We start from the raw sequence: 27,252 nt of genomic DNA on the forward strand, positions 1-27,252 counted from the left end.
ATGAGTTCCTTGGTTTCAGCCCTGTTTGGACATCGACTGGATTCGGCAGCGTAAGTAATTGTTTTTAGTTTAAATTTATAATGCAATGCGAATCGATTTTACGTTGCAGTAGAATTTTTTTTATCAAGGTATTGGCTTTTTATATTGAAAATATCTGAATGTTTGTCTTTTAATTTTCTTTATTTTTAAATATTATTAGTTATAACACTAAACACTAATGTGTATAATATTATTAAAAATGGTACTTAACATGATCGCACAGATATAGCGAAGGGATTTTAATCAATTATTTACCTTAATTAAAACCCTGGATATTTAATATTCTCTCATAAACCGAGCCTAAACATGACTGACAGTTAAACCAACCTTATTATCTGTATTATTATCTACCTAAACAAAAACCTTAATACGAATAATTACGAGCTTTGTATAGCTTAATAAAACACAGAACTATAGTACTCAGAACTTATTCCATCTATATTTCCAATTCAATTAAATTGATGTTTGAAACAGAGCCGAGTAAAGTTGTTTACCAAATCTAGTAACTGCGCAGTTCATAAAATTTCAGCAGTTTTACAACAACCCAATCAAAACAGTAGATACTTTGGCGTCCTTCCAAGCCTAAACTAAAATAAAACAATGTAATTACACGAACAAACATTTAGTTTAACTATGCATAAATCGGGGTAGATTAATGAAATTACCGTGGTGCGTGGTCGCGCATAATGTACGCCCGATTTAAATTTATGACTTCACGCTGCCTCTGCTGATGTATTGCTCTGTGTAATTAACGAGGACAGAAATGCAGTTTAGCAGTTTCTGGATTTTTCTATAACCGTCGATTGAGTTTGTTCATTTTGTGTTTGTTTGTTAATTTCAATACAGGCTCAGAAAAGTAGGCAAGTTTGTAAGAAATTTCCTCGTCTGCGTCGTAACCTCATGTTGATTGTAAAACTACTTTAGTATTAAAATATTTTAATCCATATAAACTTTACAATGGCTAAAAAAATAACTATCGTTTATACTTTATATATATATTTTTTAGGTCTACAACAGTAAATTTTCCTCTTCTATGTTTTGCCAATTTTTAAGGGTTTCCTTTTGTAACAACTCCGTGTATTCGACATTTTAAGGGAATGTAATATCAAGGTTACACAAAATAATTTATGTAATAATTTAGAATTAACATTTGTTGAAATATTTCGTTTTCCGACAACGGTAGAGTAGGTAGGTATAAGTAAATATATATGGGTGATTATACAAAAATGGGGTAACTCGATGTCATCAGCCAATTTAAACAAAGTCTTATTATATTTTATTCAAATAACAATCTATTTTGAAACAATGAAGCGTCCTTTATTTGGTCACTCAATTTCACTTCTTTATTTAAAATATAAATGACTAAAAATAATAAATTAATACCTCAAACGTCAGTACTTTGGCATGTCACAACTCCGAAATCCAACAATCAAGTGACTATCGTTTAAACATTATCATCGATTTAAGAAAACTTACTAATTCACTACAATCTTTGATGTACATAGTATTATATACTACAACTTTCATAACGCAATGTTTTCCATTTTATTTAAAAAATAAAATTAAACTTTGTCATCGTTTTCACTAGTCAGTCCGTTGTGTGTTTTTTAAATTCGAAATTCTCGCTAAATACCACCAAGTCGAGGTCAAATCCCTGTCTAAGTATTAATGTTGGTAATGAAGTTACTTGTGCACCGCATATTTTGACGGCCGTCATAACTGTACCAGCGCTAGGGTTGTGTTTGTCCTCTAAAATCTTGCTGCGCCAGTCAACATTTCAGTCCTATGGTGAGTCGTTATTTTATTGTTAATCCGATTTTTATTTTCATTTATAAATGGTTAACTATGATTTGTAAAAATATAGTTTGTTGATATTAGAAATTAGGCAAAAAAACCTAATTTGTGATTATAACCTCATATTAAGTCCCTTTTCATCAATCCGCTGGCATCAGTCCTTTGTCAGATATCGCGCCAGAGGACTGACGGGGCCCCATAGTACTGATGACTCTATCATTTTTGAGAACTTTTATCTTGATTGCTATTGGTATAAGCATTTCTATATTATATTTCAGTTAAAAACATCATGCGCCACGCTAAAAGAAACTGAATTTGACTAGGGAAGAAACATTTAAAAAAGAGTAGCAAAGAAAAGAGCTATTGAAACAAACTACTAATAATTTTATTAAAAAGATCTTATTTTCTTTTAATTATTGATTTTGATGCTTTCAGGGCATAGCTTTTTATATTTATCAGATAAATACGTATACGTATAATACTGTGAAGTAAAATTACCTCAAAATAACATAAAAGTTAATTAATATACTTAATAACATTATAAAAATGTCAAGGGGCTCTTATGAAAACTCAGATGAGACTTTCATTCGAGCCTTTGGTTTTTAATTTTATAATAATTAGTACTTTTAACATAAATATTGGTAGATTTTTAGGGCTCCGAACCTCAAAAGGAAAAAACAGAACCCTTATAGGATCACTTTGTTGTCCGTTTGTCTGTTAAGACGTTTTTTTTGGAACGCGTGGAGGTATCAATCTGAAATTTATATTGGATACTCAAGATTAAGAACCCTTGGGGATGTAAAATAATCAAACTTATAACGCAACGCAATCAAAAGATACCTACATCCGTTAATACTGCAAATTTCCACAAAATTCAATATTCGCAAGGGAATAAAAAAACACACAGGATGCTTGCCGTGTATACAGTCTACTATAGTTTACTTCTACTCGGTAAATAGCAACGTCTTATAACACAGATAAAGGAAAAATTGCTAAAAGTGTAAATTTTAAGTTACAAACATAATAAACAATAGGTTTGTTAGGAGTCCAACTCGCACTTGGCCGTTTTTTTGTTTCTATTGTTTGTGAATTACTTAAAATATCAAGTAAAACTAATTCAAAGTAGTAAAAGTTAAGTAAGAGAGTAAGAATATTCACGTTGCGTTAAATGTCAGAAGGCTGTTTTGAAAATTGAGACATTGTCTTTCCCAGTATCACATATTATAAATTATCATTTTTAAACATGTTAAGTACGTAAAATACATGTGCCATTATTAAAACTGAGAGATTTGTAGTAATTTTCATTGAATTTCTTTAAGAATATTACAAGTTATAGTTTTTTATCAGTACCATGTTAGCCTCGTCAGTCCCCTGGAGGCCAAATCCAGAAAATTTAAAATATCTCACAATCTATTTAAAAAACTGGCTGGCCCGATTTGGAACAATATATTCATTAGATTAGCTATCATATACACCCTAATTTGTAACAATCTGATATAAAAAATATAGTAAACAAAATATCCTCAAAAGTTACCCCATTTTTGTATAATGACCCATATATATAATATATTTTTAATATACTTAACAATAATTTTTACCTTCATATAATATGGTTAGTTACCTAACCATATCTATTAAATGAAGTAACATTTAAATCTTTTGTAGTCGTAATACCTATATAATTTGACGATATTTATGTGTCCCCAAAAGTTTTAAATATTCTTACTATTATAAATTTATAAAGAATAGAAAAAATTCGATCACGAGGCGGGACTCGAACCCGCATCCTTCGCGCCATTCCGGGGCGGATGCCTCACCAACTCAGCCACTCGTGACCCGCCCGAGTGATCGAATTTATTCTATTCTTTCAGTTTTATGTGTCTGAAGGGACACACCGCGCGCCATCTATTGAGATGATTAACAACCATTTCAACCAATATGAAGCACTTTTCAGTGAATACAATATTGTAACGATGGAACACGACCTTTTTTGTTGAATTTATATTTTTGGTTTTATGGCATTCAAATGCTTTATAAATATATATTTATAAAGCATTTGAATGCCATAAAACCAAAAATATAAATTCTTACTATTTCCTTCTTCACTTAAAGTTATATTTTTTTCTAAAATAATTTCAATATTTCAGATCACATATTTACAAGAAGACAAGAAGAAAAGAAAGTTTAATTTCTAGGAATTCTAGAAGATGGAACAATGGTTTGTATATAAACAATATTTTATGTTGTACATACATATATATTGATATATAATTATTATATTATATCTTATTATTTTTATATGATTATTTGTCGAATATAATATAACTTAACATATTTTTGGATATCGTCATCTATAACTTAGTGAAGCCAAGCTTACAGTTAGAAAAAGAAAATTAATTAAAGTACTTTTAAATAGCAAGAGTGAAAAACTTTAATATTTTCATAATATTATTTCTATCATGATATGAAATCCTAAAATAAACGACATTCAATTTCATATCTTCACATTAATTAAATTGCTAATTTCTCGTATTAATGAAGCTAATAGTCAAATTTTCATCATAATATTCGAATTAATTAGCATTTGAAAACTAATTAAATTCGACTCTTTAAATAGGTCAATTATTAAGACTTAAGGTAGTTACTACATGACTTACTTTCAGGACTTGTTGATAATATGGCTGAGAATCTATTGTGACTTACGAAAAAAATATATATTTTAAAATAAACCTAATTAAAGTTATCTTATATAATCTCTTGTATTAAAACAAAGTCGCAGTCGCTGTCTCTCCGTGCCTATGTATGCTTAGGTAAATCTTAAAAATTACGCAACGGAATTTGAAGCCCTTTGTTTTAATAGATAAAGTGATTTAAGAGGAAGATTTCTACCGAGCGCGCGAAAAAGCACGCGGAAAAATTAGTTACACATAACATACAACTCTATTTTATTGTTCACCTAATTTGAACATTACATATTATACAATTTTAACTGACAGTTAAACTAAACAGAACATATCCAGATCTTATATTTATCTTTCCAGGTGTAAGAATAAAAAGGGAACTCGGGTCTGGCAACATAATGATTACTCAGCACTTTGGAGATAAAATTGTAACACCAGGAGAAGATGTAAGTTTATTTTATAGTTTATGCCTGGTTGAATGGTGATTAATTACAAAACAGTGTGTGTGTGCTGAGCACACGTGTCAGAAGTGAAACTTCTTTGTTTTCAAAGATACTATAATCGTAGCCTTACTCCATGACATGACGATATTGTCATGACGCGATCTTGAAATTTTCCTCTGAACGCGCCAAAAGAAGTTTCATTTCAATGTACCTATGTGTCATGAAAATGCAACACTGCTGATTAATTATATATATATGTTATGTTTATTATTGCATTATTGATTATTTCTTTATTGCACGCATAAATGTAAAAAAATCGAATCTCTTTCTATAATAGATTATGATAAATATGAATAAAAGCTATTGTTAACACTTTTAACTAATACTTAAAATACATATTTATATTTTAGATAATTTTACACTGCAGCGCAACAGGGGATAGACCACCTCGTTTCATTTGGGAGAGAGATGGAGTCGTTATATCTTCTAATACAGATTCAAGGTATATATATCAAATAATATTTTATTTTTTCTTAGAAAACGAATTTTATGTTAGCTTTTTGTATCTTTAGTTATCTGTTGAATCTTAATTTTGGGCAAGGTAAAATCATATAATAATAATGTTGTCTTTTAATGCTATTGTTATAAGGTGGTTATTCAAGTGATTTCTCCTTGGATCCTTGTGATTTCAAGCGTGTATTTTTTATTCCGAAGTTGTTTTGATTAATGTTTAAATTACATCTATATCTTATTATAGAGTAAACAATAGATTTAGGGCCGATTTTTCAATCGTTGGTTAAAATTTATCCGTCCAATAAAGTATTACACGAACATTTTAAAATGTCACCTGTATACTGTCAAATACGGACAAATATAATATTGATGTTTTGCATTAAAACAAAACATGTATTATGTGTCGAATAAAACACACAGCGTTGGTGAAGAAAGCTGTCTATGAATCCTATATATCTCTATGAAAAAGGGTCACCTTACCGAATATCGATGGATCTTTCACCTCACTAGCAAGAGCGCGTCCCTAGTATGCCATCTGTCATCGCCAATTTGACATCACCTTTGAAGCGCTGTCATCTGCCTCTGCCGGCATAGCATCTTCATCAGCAAGCAGTAAACTGCAACGCTGTGTGTTTTATTCGACACATAATACATGTTTTGTTTTAATGCAAAACATCAATATTATGTGTCTTTCTAAAACACACAGCGTTGGTGAAGATGTGTTTGATATCTGCTGGTGAAGAAAGACATACAAACGCTATGTTGAAAATAAATTATCTTGTTAATATTGTAATACCTAAGAGTATTAACAACTTAAATTTCATTCCTTTCAGAATGTTAAATGAACCTCTTGTATTGTAAAATAAAGTTATATTTTAAATTCTAAAAACAATACAAGGGGGTTATGTAGCAACAACAAAAATAGTTTTTCTTTCATGTAAGAACTAACCATATATCCTCTAAATTTTAAATTATTCTCCTCAGATAATCATAAGCCAATACTAATGAACTAAGTCTTAGAACCTAAGAACTGATTTATTATTTCTCTGTATCTTTGAAACAAATCAAAGTTCAAATAATAAGATAAGAATAACATTTTAAAAATTATAACTCAAAGGAAGATCAATGTCATCAAGGATAAACAATGGAGCCTCTAAGGCTAAATACTACAGTAAATAACATCTGTATATAAAATAACTATAATACCAATGTTAACACAACTGTACCTTAAGCTTTAAGCATGTTTGTTACACATTGATCATTACTTGGATCTTAAATCAATTACAATTAATTAAATAATTAATTAAACAGTTTAAGGTTACCTTAAAGTAAACCAGACTCACTGGCACTGGCTAAATTGACTGATTGACAGTAAAACTTTATAAAGGACTGTATGGTCCTTCCATTGCCTCAACAGGTTGGTGCCCTTACCACCTTCTTGAAACCACTGCTGGACAGGGTTGCTACTGTCTTTAAGATCTGGAAGGACCTTATCTAGCCAGACATAAAGGTTTGTGTTGCAAGCTTAAAGGGTCCGCCCCTCTATAGATAAGAATCAATTATCTACTTTTAAGACTGAAAATCAGTCCTTTGTTACTTGAACCAACCTTTTCACATGGGTCACTGGGCATATTTATGTGTCTGGTTGTCCTCACAACCGACCCCTGATGGATAATATGTTGTTGTATCCATTTTATATCCAAATTCAGGTCAGGTTATAATCTTATTTTGCTGTGATAAAAAACTCTATTTTGAGATCTTCAGAAGTCATGTTCATGTCATGAGCTTCTCGGCCTGACCCCAGTAATAGCATAAGAGCTCCTGAGAGAATAGGGTCAGCTTGCTTATGATAGACCTAGGCTAATTAAAATTAATTAATTTAATTTAATTAGCTAAATAGAATCTCTGTATACTAGATTACATGCATTCTTCTTTTTTGCATTATGAAAGTCACCTCCTGCTTGGAGGATCATATGTTGGCACTGTGGAGGGGCACCACTACCTAACTGCTCTTTCTCCTTTGCTCTACAATGGGCTTTTTTCTCCCCCCCCCCCTTTTCTGACTGAGCAGTTGGGGGGTAAGGCCATTCACCAATGGTCTGAGTGCTCCTGACTTCCGGGTCAATAACCATATATAACCATAATAGTCAATAACCATAAGCCATCTTTAGGCGCTTGACATCGAGTTGCGGAGAAATGCCCGTATATTATTATTATTTATTATATTAACCATAAGCCACCCTTGGGTGCTATGTATCTGCCCGGGTCCCGGGGTGCGAGGTGCGCTAGTACACTTGGAGGATTATCCTTGGAAGGGAATATTCAGCCTAGGCGTCAGCTCCATCAACGACTGCAGATGTCGCATAATTCAAAGCAGGCTTTGGCAAATATGCCCTGGCACTAAAGCACCTCTTTGGATAGCGGAATGGACCATCTCAGGAGCCTCCGAAATATATTTCCTGTTGTACAAGGTAGGAGAAGCCACTCCGGTACAGGTAGATTTCTTGAGAGGCAATCTAAATCAAAAGCCATTTAGGCGTCCTGGAAGCGTGCCAAGAGTTATTCTCAACTTCTCATCTAGGTACAGTTACTCAGTTGTGAGGGCTAAGAGAGTTAGCAACCTTTGTATGTGGGCGACCAAAGTCTGATTGGTTGCTTGGGCTACAGGATGTGCGCCCCTTTCAATCTACTCAGAAGCATTTTTATTGCATACCTATGGTACACTACATATAAGTCAGAAATTCTAAGGCCAAGTCCCCTGCTTCCCTCTCCATTTCTCTGACAGGTAAGTACTGTTCAGATGTCCTACTCAGCCCGCATCCGCGGTATCTGTAGTTAGGAAGTGACAAACTTGTTCTTTTACAAAGACTATGACATTTCTGTGTATGTTGTCTTTTCCACAGCTCGTAAGTCTTGTGTAGCATGTAGAGGGAAAGCCTTTCTCTCTTGGTCTGCTGTGCGCGAAACTCTAGAGAAATACCTGGAGGCGACAACTGTACAGTCCTCTCAGTGTTAGATGCCTAGAACTGTCTGCAACTCTTATTTAGTGCAAGACATGGTCCTCTTAATGACTACCACAGTATGCTCTATCTTTGAAGCTTTTGGGACTAGCAATAACACAGACATTTCTATACTATCACACATGAGGCACAAGTATCCAGGTTTACAATGTACATTTTGTAATTGATGTGCCAAACCTGCTTTCCCAAAATCTCTATGGTCTCCGGGACCTGTAAAGTTAATTGGAACAATCCTTGTAGACAAAAAGATAATTGTCTAACTAGAAGGCTGTGGCTCATTCTGTGGCTTTACTAAAATCTCCATGGTCTCCGAGACCTGTGAAGTTAAATTATTAGAATAATCCTGATAGTCTTACTAAATCAGAGGGCTGTGGCCCTTTTTGTGATTGGAGTGCCAATCAAGCTTTACCAATATCTCCATGGTCTTCGCGACCTGTGAAGTTGAATTGGAATAGTTCTGCCCATCAGGCTTTACCAAAACCTCCATGGTCTCCGCGACCTGTGAAGTTAAATTGGATTAGTCATGGTAGACCCAAAAGATAATTGTCCAACTAAACCAGAAGGCAATGGACTTTATGTGGCTGTAGTGCCAATCAAGCTTTTCCAAAATCCTCACAGTCTACAAGACCTGTGAAGTTAATTTTGTAACGGTCTCAATAGACCAAACTTAATAGCTTAAATAAAACAGAAAGAGGGCACCTCTAGCTTGTAGGGTCTCCGCGACCATTTGAAATGGCTGCAATATGCAGGCAGAAAATAGGCCAATGATGCCTGATTGTACAAGCCAATCCTGGCCTTGGAAGAATCTCCTTACTGTTACCAATGATGTCTAATTTTACAAGCCAATCCTGGCTTTGTAAAAATTTAATTACCGTTATAACCTGTGATATGTATCAAAATTACCTGGTTAATACCTAGGTGTTTAGGTGTCTCAGATTGAATATCAACCTGGCGGAGCCATCAGCTCTTATTGCCAGAAGCATATCTGAATGTAAGTATGGCATATATTTTTCTGTGACTTTCTGGACACTCAGTTCTTTCAGCATAACCATACTAAGCTAATCATGGCTAAGGACGCCTTGTACATATTTTCAGTACATATTTTTGTAGAAGATACAAATAAAAAATACAAAGATTTTGGTTACTTTACTGTTGATATTATAAAAATTTTATCACGCCTGAGTGTTAATTTTAAGGCAAGCTCTTTCACTTAAGTAAGAAAGGAACTAGATAAACATCATTATCATCGGTAACATTATAAGCAAGAATGATATCATTCAACTGTTCGGGGATATGGTAAATATGGGTCCTTGATGATGATAACGTATATAAACATATCTACATCTCCTAATATGCAATGTCTATTTCTTATGATTTTTCAATACTTATTCAAATAAGTACCCATAGAATCAAAGCTTATTCTGGTATCAATTGACTATGAAAACACGCTCTTTATGTTAAGAATTATTTACCATAAACTAGGTAATCTCAACTTGTAGTAATCAGTACCTCATACTGAAAATTGTGTGAGACCGTTGTTCACATTATACATTCTATATCATATCTTAAGTAATGTAAAATCTATATGTGACATGTTTGATACATGATAGATATGTAAATTATATTATAATAGTTAATTAACAATTTCTTCTCTTTAGAATATTGTGATAGACAGGTTTTGTACCTATCTAAAATATAAGTACCTCTTAATTGTTTTGAACTAATTGTGTAGTAGTGGGCACTAAGTAGTAGGTACTCACTTTTGTTTAGGTAGTTACAATTGAATGGTCAAAGTGATTGAGATACCTCACTACCTGCTGCTGGGGCTCGTTAGTCATAGGGGATCACGGTCGATTCCATAAACCTAAGTACCTTCTACCTAGGTAGCCTAACGATATCTCACAATTCTGGTTAAAAGCAATACTTGACACAGTAACCAATGTGCCTGTGTATGATAAATAAACCCGATGATAATATAGCGATCTCACTATAGGCATGCATTGTGTTTTATTATTAATTACCTACATCTAAATATTGATGTATTTGTGTCAAAAACTGTGAAAATATGTATGCCACGTGTTGCATGGAATTCTATGCACGAGTCCGGACATGTTATGACAAGTCTGATTGTACTTACGGAATTTCTCGTCTCCCGGTCTCTTGGGCAGTGACGAACCATTGCTTCTCTCGTCCTCCGAGGACGAAAAAGAGTTCCCGCCACTATTATACATACCAAAGCACCGGTTTTCGAATTTTCTTCCGACAACGTGGTCTTTTGTGTTTCATATTGGAACTAATTCCGTTCCTAAACCAATTACTACTAAAATTTAACGCTTTATGTGTTTTATTCAGGTAAAAGTAACTTAATCTGATCACTTTTACTAGAGATAAATACTAATTATATTCTGCGCGATGTTATTGCGCACGAATTCATAAACGCTATGCCGGCAGAGGCAGATGACAGCGCTTCAAAGGTGATGTCAAATTGGCGATGACAGATGGCATACTAGGGACGCGCTCTTGCTAGTGAGGTGAAAGATCCATCGATATTCGGTAAGGTGACCCTTTTTCATAGAGATATATAGGATTCATAGACAGCTTTCTTCACCAACGCTGTGTGTTTTAGAAAGACACATAATATATTTTTGAAATGGTATACGTTATTCGATGAATACCTATTAACCAAGGATTGAAAAATCAGCCCTTAAATGTTAAAATCACAGTATTACCATTATTTCCTACAGTAGGGAATCGCCTTTGATGTCGCGCGATGCCGCCGCCAGCGTAGGTAATGACGCTGCCACACGAAAATACGCTAGGGTTGCAACAAATGGGAAATAAAACAATTGTGATTATGTATTATGATGAAATCTTTATTCATATGTACATTCAAAATAATTGCGATTATTAAATCTGATGTCATTATTTGTTCATAAATATATAATTACAGATATTGCACTGCTAAATATTATTTACGTGGACACTTTATTTTTGGATGTTCTTAATTGTATATTATAACATTTAACTAAGTAATGCATTCGCATTGGGATGTACAATCTGATTAGAAAATAATGAGGACAACATATAAACATAGCTTTGATTTTAATTCAACAGATACAATTAATACAATCTTTCTGAAATATTGTTTCCTTCTGGGATTTCAATGTAGATTTACATCCGTAAACCGAACAGTTTGTGCGCGCCATAATAGAATATGTAAGTACCTATGTATAATAAAATTATTACACAAAAAATACGACTGCGTCATCCTTTCGCGCTAGGTAAAGCAAACTAAGCGTGTTTGCTTTACGCGGCCCGCGTCGCCCGACCCCCGCCAGTTCCCCTCCGTTTCTCTGCACAAGTACATTCGTCGCACTACTGTAGGAAATAATGGTAATACTGTGGTTAAAATCTACTAAATTACTCTTTCACGCTAAAACAGAAATTCAAGACAAAAACGGACGGAAACACAAAAGTTTTAGAATTATATTTATTATTATTAAGAATTTTAGAATTATATTTAGCTCGTGGATAAAACCGCGCTTAACAGCTCTATCATGTTTTCCATATTTAGAAGTAAAATTTAATACTTCAATATCTTCCAGATACATCCTAGGCCAAATGATGTCCCCATCAGGCAGTCCCCATGGTGTTATATCCCATCTCAACATAACACGGTCTAGAGTGGAAGATGGTGGTCTCTTTTCATGTGTTGCAAAAGAGAGCGACTCTAGTTTGCGACATTCAGCCAGGATTGATGTTTATGGTATAGTTCGGATGGTTGGATGGATGTAGTTTAAAGGAAGCTTTGAATGAAAAGTAGGGATGGATGGTTGGATGGATGGATGGATGGGTAGTATTTAACGGAAAAAGGATATTTTAATGAAAGTTAGCACAGATTAAATGTAGATAAGAAGTAGATTAGTATGCTAGTTATTGAAGTTACATAATCTAAGAATTTCATAAATGCTAAAAAGATGAAAAGCCAAAGATTATTTGGCTTGAAGGTGACATAAAATTGAATGTTTACATAATGTTCTAAAAATATATTATAAGTAAGTAGTTAATATTATTAAGATGCTACAAATAATAAAGTAAAAATCCAAATTAATTACACAACTAATTAGGAGAATTAACGAGCAGACATACAAAGATTCGATTATCCATTTTCATTTAATTGAAAACAAAAGAAAGAATAGATAGATTTATAAGTAAAAGAACAATGTTTTGTTTTAATCACTCCCACACTTATTTCTAATCCAATTTTCTATTCAAGCTTTATTTTTTTTTTCTAAATTTCTAAAGTTTATATTTGGCTTATTTTATATCAAACTTTTGCGTAGATTTGCCCTTGCTATCTTGAAATACATTTTTTCTTCATTTACTTGTACTATAATTGAATTCTATTTAATACTTGACTTAAGTCTAGAATTAAAAATAATTGAGTACTGTTGCTTTCATTTAGAAAGAAAGATCATTTATTTGACACAATAATAACAAACACACATTCCTCCTGATTTTCTTATAAGTTAGGTTAGGGGACATAATGTTGTGTGTTTATGAAACATTTTTGAAGTGAAACTTCTTTATCGGGGTTGGAAAAAAATTTAGTGTAACATTTTTTCGTTACGCGTGAAATTTTTCCGTTACGCGCCACCTTTTTTTTATCCCTACCACGCGTGATTCGACGTATTTCTGTAAAGTTGCATAAAGTAAATTTTTTTTGAAAAATGAGGTCATAAAGAAGTTTCACTTCTTACGCGTGTACACTAGTACACACATTTTTTTTTGTTTTATAGGACCACCTTATATAAGAACGTTACCACCAATAAAAGTACAGAGCGGAGATGGATTAAAATTAAGATGTCCTTACTATGGATATCCTATCAGGTAAGACTTCTAATTTATTTATTAAAACTTGCTTTACTTTATTTAAATTTATTTATTTATTCATACCTTATTGTTCTTAGAATTATTACAATAATGCTTAACCTAAGAATACATTAAAACAATTACTTACTAGATCTTTAACGATATATTCAGCATAGAAAAGATGACAACGACGAGTTTGTGACGACAATTACAAACTATTAAGCTTGGATGACTAAAACAAAAAAAATATATTTTGTAATGCGTATTTTCATACCAATTTCTTATATTGGATCTCCTAATAAGTGTTGACGTCTTGATAGAAGTGATTATAACAATGATTTAAACTAAGCAGTACTCACACAAAATTATGTATTTGTATACCTATAGGTACATACCTCTATAGGTAACTGAAATAGCAACACACTTAAATAATTGAAACGGCCTAATTTTAAAACCACCACAATAAGCAAACTAAATTTAGTTAAAATGTGAACGATTTTAGGAAATAATTTGGCAAGCCGTACCTGACATACCTGGCCTGTGAATTTACAGTTATTGTCCGACCTATTTGGCTCCATTGCTGGGTCTATCTGGGAACTGCATTTCGAGTGTATCTAGATGAAAATATTAATATTAGTGGGCATAATGCAGTACTGTACAGGAAGGTTCTATGTAATGTAGAAGAGGCAAGAAGAAACATGTATTTGCAAGATAATTAATTAAACGATTTAATGATTAATGTCAATATGTTGTTATTGTAGCGGAGACAAGGAGGAAGACAATACGTAATTACTAGATAGTTTGAAACAATTTGTTGATTGTTGATGTTAAACGCAGATCTAACATATAAATAATTCCTTTTAAACAAAAAAGTAAAAATCATCTTCAAATAGAACTAAAACAAATTTTAATGAGGCCAATTCTTAAAATCGGTTCACCCGGTTAAAATTTTGAGGTAAAAAAGCCAAAAAACAACAATCTACAAGACAACCTACTCCTCTTTTAAAATCGATAAAAAAGGAGATCATATTCATTAAAAACTCTCTCCAACGCAAATAGAACTTTGCCAATACCCGTTACCACCAAATGATACCTGACCCTATGACATTTCAGTGACCTATAATTTGAAATGCGATATTTTTAAATAATTATCAGGGATCAGAATTAACAAGTTGTATAAATTTGGTATAGGATATCTATTTTCCAATTCTATACAACTGGTTTCGACGTTAGATTTAAGTTTTGTACATAGAAGTAAAGTCTTGAAGAAGCATTATTTAAGCATCAATAGAGATTTGACTTTGAGTATAACTGTTAAGAAACTGATCATAAACAACAAATATCTCTAACATTTCAGTAAATTAGAATGGGAATACAAAGGCAAGAAAATCGTTAGCACATTATTACCACAGCATAGCAGATACAAACGAACATACAACAATAGTGATCATATTATAAAGAAGAGACGGAGAAAACGACAAATACTAGAAACGAGCGAAGACGGGGTATTGAATGTACCTCGTATTATTAAAGAAGAGAATGGAGATATGTATACATGTATAGTTTACAGTCCTTCAGGAGAAATGGCTAGAAGGTAAGGACATACAGAAAATAATATAGACAACGTAATATTTATAATTAATCTATATTTGGGACTGATAAGTTTTAAGAAAGCTAATGAATCTTTAAAGCAGAATAATAATTGTAATGTCTTCTATATTTTAGTTGAAGACGCAATTATTATAAGATAATTTTGTGTGGATTCAATGAAACGTTCATAAATTGTATAATATTTTGAAATTAAATTCACTGTAACAAAAATTAGACACCACTACTAATTTGCATAATACTATTTTAAGAATTTGTGGTAGACACCTATGATACAATGATCATATAAAAAAAGTATTAGTTGAAGTAGATTTTATATTAATACTTATAATATTTAGATCCTTCGAAATCCAAGTAGTTGAAGCGCCTGAATTAGACGAGTTACGAGTTGGTTCTGGACTCAAAGAAGGACAAATAGTCCAAATCACTTGCAATATTATTAGCGGAGATCCACCAATTTTCTTCTCTTGGCTTAAGGATGGTATGAAAATACCACCGAATTTAAAGGTAAGTCTATTTTATATTAGTTTAAAGTGATAAACAAGATGATCATCAATAGTGACACAAATATATACAATCTGCAAGGCATTTTATGTTTTTCTTAAAATCAATATAGTAACAGCTAGCTGTGTCACGAGGTTTTACTCGCATTACTCCGCTCCTATTAGTCGTGTGATGATATAAATAGCCTATAGCTTTCCTGAGTAAATAAAAAAAAAACACGTGTGGCACTCGGGGACTGCCGCGGTAATTACATACGGTATTACATAGCATGCCTTCAAGCCACACCTCCGCCCGTCGGAGTGGAGAGCGTGAGGTTTTTCGTTACGTAATTTCTCGATTCGGTCCCCGCGTTCAAGGCCCGCGATAGAAGCTATGCAATAGCTTAAAATTTCTAACACGGGAAGAATTATTCAAATCGAACCCGTAGTTTCCGAGATTAGGGCGTTCAACCAAATAAACAAACTCTTCTTTTTACTGCTACTATGAAAGAGTAATAAAATTAACTTAATAATAGTATCACATCTCCATTTTAATCTATTCCTTTCACTTTTCACGCTTATCGAAGGTTTCCTGTAAACTGTAATTTTCATTTCGATAAAAAAATCGAAAATAATGTATTCATAGCCCATATTGGATACGTTTCATCAGAGCTCTATTATAGGTACTTGGAAATATATGACCAGGTTTAATCATACATTACCAAGAAATATAATATTATTAAGTTCAAGATTTTTTTTTGCTTTTTATCTGGGCAACTACTGGGTCTAATTAAACAAATATTTATATTCGTATAGTACCTACCTCCATTCAATTTTTCTTGTTTGTACATTTATCAAGGAAGGCTATAGTAATCCATACTTACTAAGTTACTAATATTATAAATGCGAAAGTAACTCTGTCTGTCTGTCTGTTACTCAATCACGCCTAAACTACTGAACCAATTTTCATGAAATTTGGTATGGAGATATTTTGATACCCGAGAAAGGACATAGGCTACTTTTTATCCCGGGAAAATGACGCAATCCCGGAAATCCCACGGGAACGGGAACTATGCGGGTTTTTCTTTGACTGCGCGGGCGAAGCCACGGGCGGAAACCTAGTAGTTTATAATGTAATTCCAAATAGGAGAGGAGCAGTAATCAAAAAAGTAATAAAAATACCTTATAGTATAATATGAGCGTTACCCCTTCACGAAAGAACTACTGGACGGATCTTTTTGCCATTCAGGGGCAAATCCGCCTCTTTAAAAATTACTCATTTGAATTTGAACGCTCTAACTAAATATTAAAATTATACTTGCTTTTGTTCGCGGATTCGTCGGCGAGTGATAATAAGCTTGTAGATAATAAAATAATTCCCTTACAGATAACAGAGAGGAGTTCAGAATTATTCAGTGTGTTGATAATAAAGCGGGTGTCCCTTGAACATTGTGGTCGGTACACTTGTATAGCGACGAATCACGTTGGAAAAGTCAATCAGACAACTGATTTGTATATTAATGGTAAGTGATACCTACTTTTAATTTAGGACCTAAATTTTTGCAGAGAAATAAGAGAAATATTATAAACTTTGGAAGTGAAATTTCTGCGAGTTGAGATTAAATTTCAAGGTCGCGTCATGGAGTAAGGCGACGATTTTGCTATCTTTGTACCTTGCCAAAGAAGTTTCACTTATGACACGTGAGCTCGGCACATACTATTTTTATTAAATGAATGCGCTTAGGAATAAGTAATTAAGATAAATAGATACAGAAATGTTGAATTATTGGTTGTTTTTTGAAATAAATAAATTATTGAATGAATTCACTTCGAAATTCGTAATGATGCAACCGCAAAATACGAGGAACCAACCCAACCACACAGCAGACATTTTAATCCATTTCCAGATATACCTATGTAATATTTTAATCCTTTGTGAATGTTACCTACTTTATTATAATTTCATCATTATTATGTTTATTTTGTCGATTGTAACATGTTTAGAAGTTTTTGATCGAATGTTTTTGAATTGAAAGGTCGCGTCATGGCAATACCGTCATGGAGTAAGGCCACGATTTTGGTATTTTAGAATCTTGCCAAAAGAAGTTTCACTTCTGACACGTGTGCTCGGCACACGCGCTCTTTTTCTACTTTTATATTTTAGTATTTTCTGAACACGAATAACATTTTAGACGAAATCAGGTCAAAAATGAATCCCCTAAAACGGATTATATGAATGCTTAGAGCGAAAGTGGTAGGGCCTGATTGAATTAATTTTCGAATGTGTTCTTGCGTAAAATCAAATATAAGAAAATACAATTGTATGAATACAAATAGAATTGAAAATGAAGATTATAATTTTATAGCTGAAACTATTTTTGGATTAACATGAAACATTTCTCTCTTTCTCTGCATGAGTATTATTGGAATGTTTTTGTAATAAATAATCATGGAACAGGAAGTTAAAATTCTAGCCAAGTAGGTAATGTCAATTTCAAAAAAAAAATATTTTTTTTCATTGATAATAATCTAAACATTGGTCAAGTGCGATTTGGCATTATTTTTTATCATATTACACACATAACATTCGAACGCACTAAGAACAACGAACCGCTCTACGCCAGTTTACACTAAAAAAAAATATCAAAGTGGTGTTAGAATGAGCATTCGCTCGTTCGAAGTAGCGCGAGACTATAATCTAAACATTGGCCAAGTACGAGTCGGTATGACTAAATCACTCTTATCTCATTTCAGTGGCTCCAAAATGGATAGAAGAGCCAGCGAATACATCGCTATTACTAGGTCAGCGTGGTGTCGTATATTGTAACGCGAATGGCTACCCTGTACCACAGATACATTGGATGAAGCGGGACGGTGAGTTATCCTATTGTGGTAAAGAGATTATGGTTATGCCTTGATTTCTGGTGTTTTTATTTTATGTGTGTTTGTTTAAAATAAGTTTCTTTTACCAGTTGATTATGTAAATTATAGATTTACACAATGTATTTGTTATCTACATGTATAGTGTCTGTTTGAAATATGTGTTTTTCAATCAACGTCATCAATTTGAACGAGCAAGTTTATCTATCGTGGGTCTTTTCTAGTTCCTTCATTTCACCAGCATAATAGCATCTACAGACGCTCCGATTTGGTTGGTGCCAACCACCCCACCACGACCAAATCGGAAAGTGTAGAGAGCGGTCGGTCCGACATAATTATTATTAATATTGGTTTGACGTGGTCGGATGCGCCAGCAATACCGACCATAAGGCATCTTACGGTGGAGAAATGAGCATTTTTTTCTTGTGTGTGCATTATTTTCTATTTCGCGTGTCAGTGTGTGTATCTGTTTTTTTTAGCATTTCTCATTGTGTGTGTGTGTGTCATTTAATATGATTTTTGACGTGACAACGTCTTATAATTCGATAGAGCCGGCTGCACGCACGAAAAAACATGACTCATGCGGTGTTACCTCGCTCTGAGGCGTTCCGTAAGGCTTGAAGTGCAAGCGAGAGCGCGGAACGAGCGACAAAGAAGCACAATCGGACGTTGTCACGTTCAACTATCGTCAGTAAACCGACTTTACAGACAATTAATTTTTGTTTTTTAGCATCTCTCATTGTGTGTGTCTTTTAATATGATTTTTGTCTTATATTTCAGCTGCATTAGGCATCTGGCGGCCAGTATTAGACCTGGCAGGTGGTGGGGTCAGCAGTGCACCCAACGGGACATTGCTCATTGAAGTCGTGTCACTTGCTGATGAAGGGCTATACGCTTGTCATGCTGATAACGGCGTGGGGGAAGCGCTTGCTAGGAACCTGTGGATTAGTGTTAATAGTAAGTAATTTAGTTATTGTTAATGATTGTACACTGACAATCTATACTGATATTATAAAGCTATATGTTTGTTTGAACGTGGGAATCTCGGGAACTACTGGTCCGATTTGCAAAATGATTTCGTTGTTAGATAGTCCATTCATCGAGGTAGGCTATAGGCTATATAATATCATCTCGTTAATACCAACAGGAGCGGAGCCACGCGGGTGAATTCGCGGATTGCAGCTAGTATAATGATAATGATCCTTCGTCTGCAGTATCTTATCTCTTACTAGCTGTGTGAATTTTTCAAATCGGACAAGTGGTTCCTGAGTAGCGCGTTCAAACAAACGAACAACATCTTCAGCTTTACTTTAATAAAACTGTATGTTGTATGTAGGTAAAGCTAATAAAATATATTTTCAGAACCTGTACATTTCGAGTCAATGGGAACAAATCTTACAACTAAAGTGGGAATGCCTGTCGAACTTAGCTGCAAACCCCTTGGTGACAGCCCTATCAGAATAAAGTGGACTTTAAATGGCAACCCTATCGAATTTATTTCATCAAGGTATGTATTATTGCATGTAATTCACTACCAGTCTATTATATTGCGCTCATTAATGATTTCCCAAATACTCGTGTAAAATAACCGTTAAAGTAATTTTGATGCAATCACGCCATCTATCTTTACCGGGAAATACTTTTTGATTATTTGAAAAAGGAAGGTTCTATTCTGAACCACATATTCTATTCATTCAGCCGTATAAGTTACTGTATAAATCCATAGATGGCGCTGAAACAAAATGTCACAACTGCACTAAAGTAATAATAATTCAAGTAAATTCAATATTCTGGCTAATGTAAATAAATAAATGAATAATTCCTTTATTTAACAAGACAGGATTATTACGATATGGTGTATTTCACAACATTAAGTAATGTGGCTACACACTTTCTAAAAATGAATCGCAACATGTGTTGGTAAGCGCATAACTCGAGAACGGCTGAACCGATTTCGTTAATTCTTTTTTTATTATATTCCTTGAAGTACGAGGATGGTTCTTACGTAGAGAAAACGTAAATAATAAATATGTACCACGGGCGAAGCCGGGGCGGACCGCTAGTTTATAATATCATTGTTATGCAAAGTTTGCAAATATTGTACAGCCTGATGAGCATTTTCTTTTGAATTCTAGAATACGAAGACATTGATGTGATCCCGAAATACTTTCTTTTATAATTCGACTTTTAATTCGAGTAAGTTGTAAAAAGTCGAATTGTAAAAGCATCATATATTTTTATCATTAATTCTAAAATTATTTTCAGAATAACAATATCAGAAGGTACCACAAGTAACGGTTTAAAAAGCACAATTAATATCAATTACGTGGAGAGCAGAGACGGGGGGCAGTACGAGTGTAGAGCTAGCAACCCGTATGGGGTTGCCACTTATGCTGTTTATGTTAAAATTCTTGGTAAGTTGCTTTGAATTAATATGTTTTAACTGGTGGATGACATATAAGATTTAAAATGAAATAAAATATGAAGTATCAATTTATAATGGAATTTTTAAAACATAATATAGTACCTACTTAGGCATTCATACTATCTACGAATCTATTAAAAGTGATAATAATTATTATTATTATTACTACCATATTATAAGCTATACATTATAATAAAAAATTATAAATGTATAAATAACTAAATGTGTTTTTGTTGGATAGTCGGACACTATTTAACCGATCTAGAGAATCCTCTCCCGAAGAAAATCTTCACTATTACTAATAAGAGATGTAGTTTATATTATTTTTTGTAATTATTACTAGTTCATAGCCGGATCAAATAGACAAACAGATAGACGAACATTGTTAACCCATTGAGCCCCGAACGGCCCGATCGGTCCATGACACAATAGAATTTCTATTGTGTCTGTGATTCCGGGGCCTGAGTTATTAAAATGTTATTCATCCATATGCATTAAGTAAATTTCAATATTAACTAAATACATTTTAACATATTTTTACACAATTTCAGAACCCCCCACCCCCCCTCTAGACCTCCAAGTGGACTCAGTGACAAGTTCCTCCGCTAAACTGTCATGGCGCGACACAATAGTGACTCATGTACAATATTATAATATACAGTACACTAGTAATCATTACGCTGTATGGGATGCTGCTAAGAGTATTAATATTAGTAGGTAAGATATCAATAATAATAGAAAAACTTTCTTAATAATGGCGAAAACTCTGGAACAAAAAATAAATAGCATGAGAGAGAGAGATAGCTGTATTGTGCTAGGTAAAAATACTTAAAATAATAGAACTTTACTTGGTAAAAAAGACTTGGTTCATATTCATTCTTGGTTAAGGCAGGACAAAAGCAATTATAATAATTTATTTATTTGCACTATAGTGTGCTGCCATACAATTAAGTTCTTAAAATTAAAACTTATAACTAGTCCAGCACAGAAGGCGGCCTTATCACTTAAGAGTGATCTCTTCCAGGCAACCTAGTGTGTGGAGTAATATTATTAAGGAGGAGGTAGGTAAGAAGTACAAAAAAAATATACATACATACAGCTATAATAATTAATTAGTTACCTATTACTTATTAGTTATTACCATTAAAAAAATAAATGTTTTACAAAATATATTCATTGTTGTATTTCTATTTCAGTTGATCTCATGAAATAAATTTATAATTAAAAAAGCAACCATTTAATAGCAAATAAATTGGTAAAGTACTTGAATGATTTTACCTTTTTAAAGCTATGCTGAAGTCAATTTAATGTGGGGAAATTTTATGGTTTGGGGCATAAATAATTCAAATTTTTGAATTTTAACATAGGTATATTTATTTAGATTTAAAATTAATTTAATAATTACAGACAAGACACAGACATTCGTCAAAGCGTAGAACTACGGGACTTACAACCCGCAAGCGAGTATCGCGTGCGAGTCGCTTCCGGTAACATGGTGGATCTCAGCCCTTATACTATACCTGTACATTTTACAACTTTACAAGAAGGTGAGTAGAAAAGTTGAAAAGGGCAGATATTAAGGTGCTTTTCAACTAATAATGTACGAGGATGTGTAGCATGGAATGTGTAAATAACCAATAGTATCGCTTCATTTAGTTTGAAGTTTGTAGCGTTTAGCGTTTGAAGCGATACCACAGAATACACAATAGTAGCTAAACGCTACAGAACGGACACTCTCCGCCTCCCGCCAAAATTAAACACTTATCTCACCCCGCACGATCAGTCTAAAAATGGTCCATATTTTTCTGCAAGGACGATACGCAACGAAGATTGAAAACATTAATCAAATTGACTCAAAGTAATTTTATTATTTTGGATTTGTGATTATCGTTTTTCGTAGAAAATGGTTAGATATTGTGCTGTTTACGGATGTATTTCATCAGAAAAACGCGAATTTTTTTTTACGCTAGTCAAAAATGTGCCAACCATAAAGCGTTAACACACACATTTGCAGTCTCTACAGTGTGACTGTCAAAATGATGATTTTGTATGGAGTGTCCGGGGTGTGGCGATACTATTGGTTATTTACAAACACACTCCTCGCACACAGCCACGCACATTATAGGTGGAAAAGCACCCTAATATCTGCCTGTATAAGATACCTTTATTCTTTTTTTAACTGTATTATTTTGAAACTTTTTCAATAAAGATTTTTTGAAACTTTTGAAACTTTTACAACTTTCGTTTAAAAGTATTTTACTAATGTCCATACATTTCGACTTACCTATAGTACGTTTATTGTAAAAATTATCATGAAATTAGGCTTTGAGGCTTTTCAGTCCTTCTTGTTGAATTTTTTAATTGTTTTTTATTTATAATCATTCTAGCTCCATCATCAAGTCCTCTAAGTATACAAGTGCAACAAACAGACAATCCGGGCGAATTATTAGTATCCTGGCTACCTCCTAATAGAGATACACATAATGGTGCTCTACAGGGATACCATGTTAAAGCTGTTCCGAGGATTGCTGGGGATTCAGGTATTTATGATGATGATGATGATGATGATGATGATTTCACTGCGACTATCTTAATATTATGATAAAATAACAATAACAAACTAACGTACAAAAAATAGGAAAAAAAAATTCAGCTGAAAATTTTTGAAAATCGTTTTAAAATTTTATTAGCTAACGTAGTTATAATGACTAATCTACACTAATATTATAAAGAGGAAAACTTTTTTTGTTTGATTGTAAGGAACAGGCTCATAAACTACTGGACCGATTTTAAAAATTCTTTCACCATTCGAAAGCTACTTTATACACGAGTAATATAGGATAGGTTTTATCCCGGAAATTCCACGGGAACGGGAACTATGCGAGTTTTTCTTTGAAACCGCGGGCGGAGCCGCCGAGCCGGCGGATAGCTAGTTTTATATATTTTAGAAGACTTACCTAAAAGTGACTTTCAGGGCCAAACGACACACACACAAAAATGGTGAAGGTAGCCTCTCGGAATGGGAAGCAAGAAACTTTATTGAGTGGTCTTCTAAAGAATACTAGGTAATCTATACTAATATTATAAAGCTGAAGTGTTTGTTTGTACGTGCTAACCTCAGGAACTACCTACTGGTCCGATTTGAAAAATTCTTTCGGTGTTAGATAGCCCATTTATCGAGGAAGGCTATATTATATAGGCTTATCATCACGCTAAAACCAACAGGAGCTGAGCAATGCGGGTGAAACCGCGGGGCGCAGCTAGTGTAAAATATATCAAATTCAACTAGTTTAAACTTTAACCAAAACAAAGAAATAATGTAGTGTCTTTGAATATTATATACACGTTTAAAGAGGTTATAATAATAAGTAATATTATAATAATAAGTAATATTTACTTTTCCATTATTATATTGTCAGATATGCTGTATCCATAAGTGCATTCAATTCAGCCGGTAACGGACCATTTTCATTGCCACAATACCAAACTACTAGAGAAGGAGGTGAGTTCTATCTAATTTAACAAATAAATAAATAAATAAATATCATAGGACATTATTACACAAATCGAACTAGTCCCACAGTAAGTTCAATTAAGGCTTGTGTTGTGGGTACTAGGCGACGATAAATATAATATTTTTATAAATACATATATATAGATAACACCCAGACCCAAGAACAAATAATTGAATTTATCACACAAATATTTGCCCTGACCGGGGATCGAACCCGGGACCGTCGGCTCAGTAGGCAGTTACTTTACCACTGCGCCAACCGCGTCGTCGACATTTTTTATTGAGGTACTGACTGATATAGTAAGCACTAGCAAACCGGGCAAACTCCGTTTCGCCACCAGAGACACGTTTTCTTTGCTATAAACCTCACGGAGCCCGAGACCTTTCCAACGAATGCAAAACCATGGAAATCGGTTCGTGCGTTCTGGAGTTATAGCGTCAGGAAGGAAAACCCGACTTAATTTTATATATGTAGTAGATATTCAATGAATGAATGAATGAATGCACACTATATTTGCACCAGTAACAAGCAATATAAAATTATACTTATTAGCTTTTCAATATGGATCCATCTTACTAGATGTAGAAGTGGATCCTGCTTCTCTATGGTCTTCTTTCTTACCAAACTAATCCTACTATCCGACTCCATTCCATTGAATTTCATAAAAATGTGTTCAGAATCTTTTAAAATATGAAATATGTGAATTTTTTTAAGCTATTGCATAGCTTCTATCGCGGGCCTTGAGCGCGGAGACTGAATCGAGAAATTCCGTAACGAAAAAACCTCACGCTCCCCACTCCGACGGGCGCGGAGGTGTGGCTTGAAGGCATAGCATGCAATAGCTTTACCGCGGCAGTCCGCAGTCCCCGAGTGCCACACGTCTTTTTTATTAATATAAGATGTTAAGATGACCCAGGAAATGGAATTAAATAAATTATTCATCACCTATTTCCAGCACCAGAAACCCCTCCCTCTAGTGTCGAATGTCGAGGCGTTTCATCGACATCGATACGCATCGCGTGGCAGCCCATCACTAGCCAGGGCGCATCACTACTCGGATATACAGTACATTATAGTACTGATGGTGGGTTATTGTTGAATGTTTCTTATAAATTTTATGAATTAAGAAATATTTTAATAAGTGGCTGTCAAAATGTAGGGGCTTGTGTGTGTGTGTGTGTGTGAGTTTGCATGTAAGTGAGTGAGTGAGTGTGAGTGTACTGATGTAATTTTTTTAGTATGTATTTTTTAATTTTGTAAATTAAGCTTTCATGTTGTTTTTTCGCTGCTAAAAGAAATATTAAACAAATAAAAGCACTCAAACAAGTATCCAAAGCGTTGTCATCTATTGTTTTTATTTTGTTAAATAAATAAAAAAAACCTTAATTCGATCTTCTCATTATTACAGATGGTCCCTGGCTTAACGTGACGTCACCACACACAGAGATGTATTTACAGAATTTGTTAAAATACACAAATTATACAGTAAAAGTTGCTGGGTTCTCAAACTTTGGTATGGGGCCTTTCTCGTTTGCTGTACTTTGTACCACTTTGCAAGATGGTAAGTAGAATTTTGAAATAGTTTTGCTAGATGTTTTTAATAGATTTTATATAATGCGTTGCAACATTTAAAGCCTTGAAACTAGTTCTTAAAGTCAATATAATTAATATTTAAATCATAAAAAAACATTATACATACTTAATATCCTTCTGATAATCCAGTCTTCTATAGGTAGTTTGACAAAATCTGTACGCAAGTATGTGAGTTGTTGTGGTCCAAATAAGCCTTACAAATAAAAATTGTCTCTTTCCCTCTGCAATTTTAATCATATGGTATTTTCAAACAAATAACGGATGGACCTATCTATTCAAAGCCAAAAACAAATTGTTTATGAATATTTTGAAAATAAGCAAATACTATTCATCTACATTCAAATCTCTGTCGAACTTCAACTACTTACATCTAAATCTAAATAATTATATTCCAGTACCAGGTCCCCCATCAGCAATAAAAGTGGTGGTATCATCACCAACATCGATCATTGTCAGCTGGAAGCGACCTGATCATCCTAATGGAGAAATTACACAATATAATGTGTATGTCAAACCCGTATCTAGGTGAGTTGGTTTTAGATCTTTGTAGGGGAAATGATTGTGAATTTGATCTTTGAAATGGCTTGTGATTATACCTAATATTGAAGCTAGAATTCATTATAATAGCCAAATATCATAAATTTTTAATTTTTTAGTCTATGATTGAGCATTCCATCAATGTTTACTTTCCTATTCGAGTAAACGAAAGAAGAAGGTACTGTAATGTCTATTGTATGAATTTCGTTTCCAAAAGCCTGGAATAAATAGTTATATTTTACATTTAGTTTGTGTAATTATTATTGTAACGAATGTTTTGAACAACACTTTAACAACAGAATTCGTCCATTCATATATTTTTTTAGTTTATTGTAGACCTAAACAAAATAATAAAATTAAAGTAATATGAAATGCAACTACCCCTATCACTGAAGAAAAGATATTAAAATCTTATATATAAAATTCTCGTGTCACAATGTTAGTCTGCATACTCCTCCGAAACGGGTGGACCGATTCTCATGAAATTTTCTGTGCATATCGGGTAAGTCTGAGAATCGGCCAACATCTATTTTTCATATGTACCACGGGCGAAGCCGGGGCGGACCGCTAGTAATAATATAATATTAACTTACACGTCTTAAAATGACAAATTCCAGCACATCAGCCCCACAAACCCACAGAGTAGAAGCCCAAGAGTGGAATCTACTACGACAACACAGTTTCACCATAAACAACTTAGTGCAAAACTCACAATACGAAGTGTTCGTGCGAGCACTGACTATCGCGGGGGAGGGGGCACCAAGTGATAGAGTGCATGCTGAACTTAGTTCTAAAGGTAAGGTTTATTTTGTTTTTATAGCATTTTCGTACATTTAAATATCATTTTGAA

General features: G+C 33.6%; 1 protein-coding gene across 1 annotated transcript in view; it reads left to right on the forward strand.

Moving 5' to 3' along the window:
- Window positions 1-27,252, forward strand: part of LOC149478494 (cell adhesion molecule Dscam2-like) — a 107,070-nt gene that overhangs the window by 73,090 nt on the left and 6,728 nt on the right. The window contains exons 5-26 of the mRNA XM_089709265.1: window positions 20-50; window positions 3,981-4,051; window positions 4,875-4,960; window positions 5,368-5,459; window positions 12,096-12,256; window positions 13,290-13,380; window positions 14,720-14,956; window positions 15,309-15,477; window positions 16,840-16,975; window positions 18,207-18,326; window positions 19,113-19,289; window positions 19,695-19,839; window positions 20,598-20,746; window positions 21,309-21,474; window positions 22,165-22,304; window positions 23,145-23,297; window positions 23,732-23,822; window positions 24,177-24,259; window positions 25,228-25,356; window positions 25,681-25,833; window positions 26,261-26,390; window positions 27,020-27,198. Coding sequence (XP_089565391.1) covers window positions 20-50; window positions 3,981-4,051; window positions 4,875-4,960; window positions 5,368-5,459; window positions 12,096-12,256; window positions 13,290-13,380; window positions 14,720-14,956; window positions 15,309-15,477; window positions 16,840-16,975; window positions 18,207-18,326; window positions 19,113-19,289; window positions 19,695-19,839; window positions 20,598-20,746; window positions 21,309-21,474; window positions 22,165-22,304; window positions 23,145-23,297; window positions 23,732-23,822; window positions 24,177-24,259; window positions 25,228-25,356; window positions 25,681-25,833; window positions 26,261-26,390; window positions 27,020-27,198 — 2,889 coding nt within the window. The remainder of the gene's footprint in view (window positions 1-19; window positions 51-3,980; window positions 4,052-4,874; window positions 4,961-5,367; window positions 5,460-12,095; window positions 12,257-13,289; window positions 13,381-14,719; window positions 14,957-15,308; window positions 15,478-16,839; window positions 16,976-18,206; window positions 18,327-19,112; window positions 19,290-19,694; window positions 19,840-20,597; window positions 20,747-21,308; window positions 21,475-22,164; window positions 22,305-23,144; window positions 23,298-23,731; window positions 23,823-24,176; window positions 24,260-25,227; window positions 25,357-25,680; window positions 25,834-26,260; window positions 26,391-27,019; window positions 27,199-27,252) is intronic.

Source organism: Colias philodice, chromosome 22 (assembly GCF_061535455.1).
Source record: "Colias philodice isolate Cphi_HAF_F1 chromosome 22, ilColPhil1 Martin Lab GWU primary, whole genome shotgun sequence".
Lineage (NCBI taxonomy): Eukaryota > Metazoa > Arthropoda > Insecta > Lepidoptera > Pieridae > Colias > Colias philodice.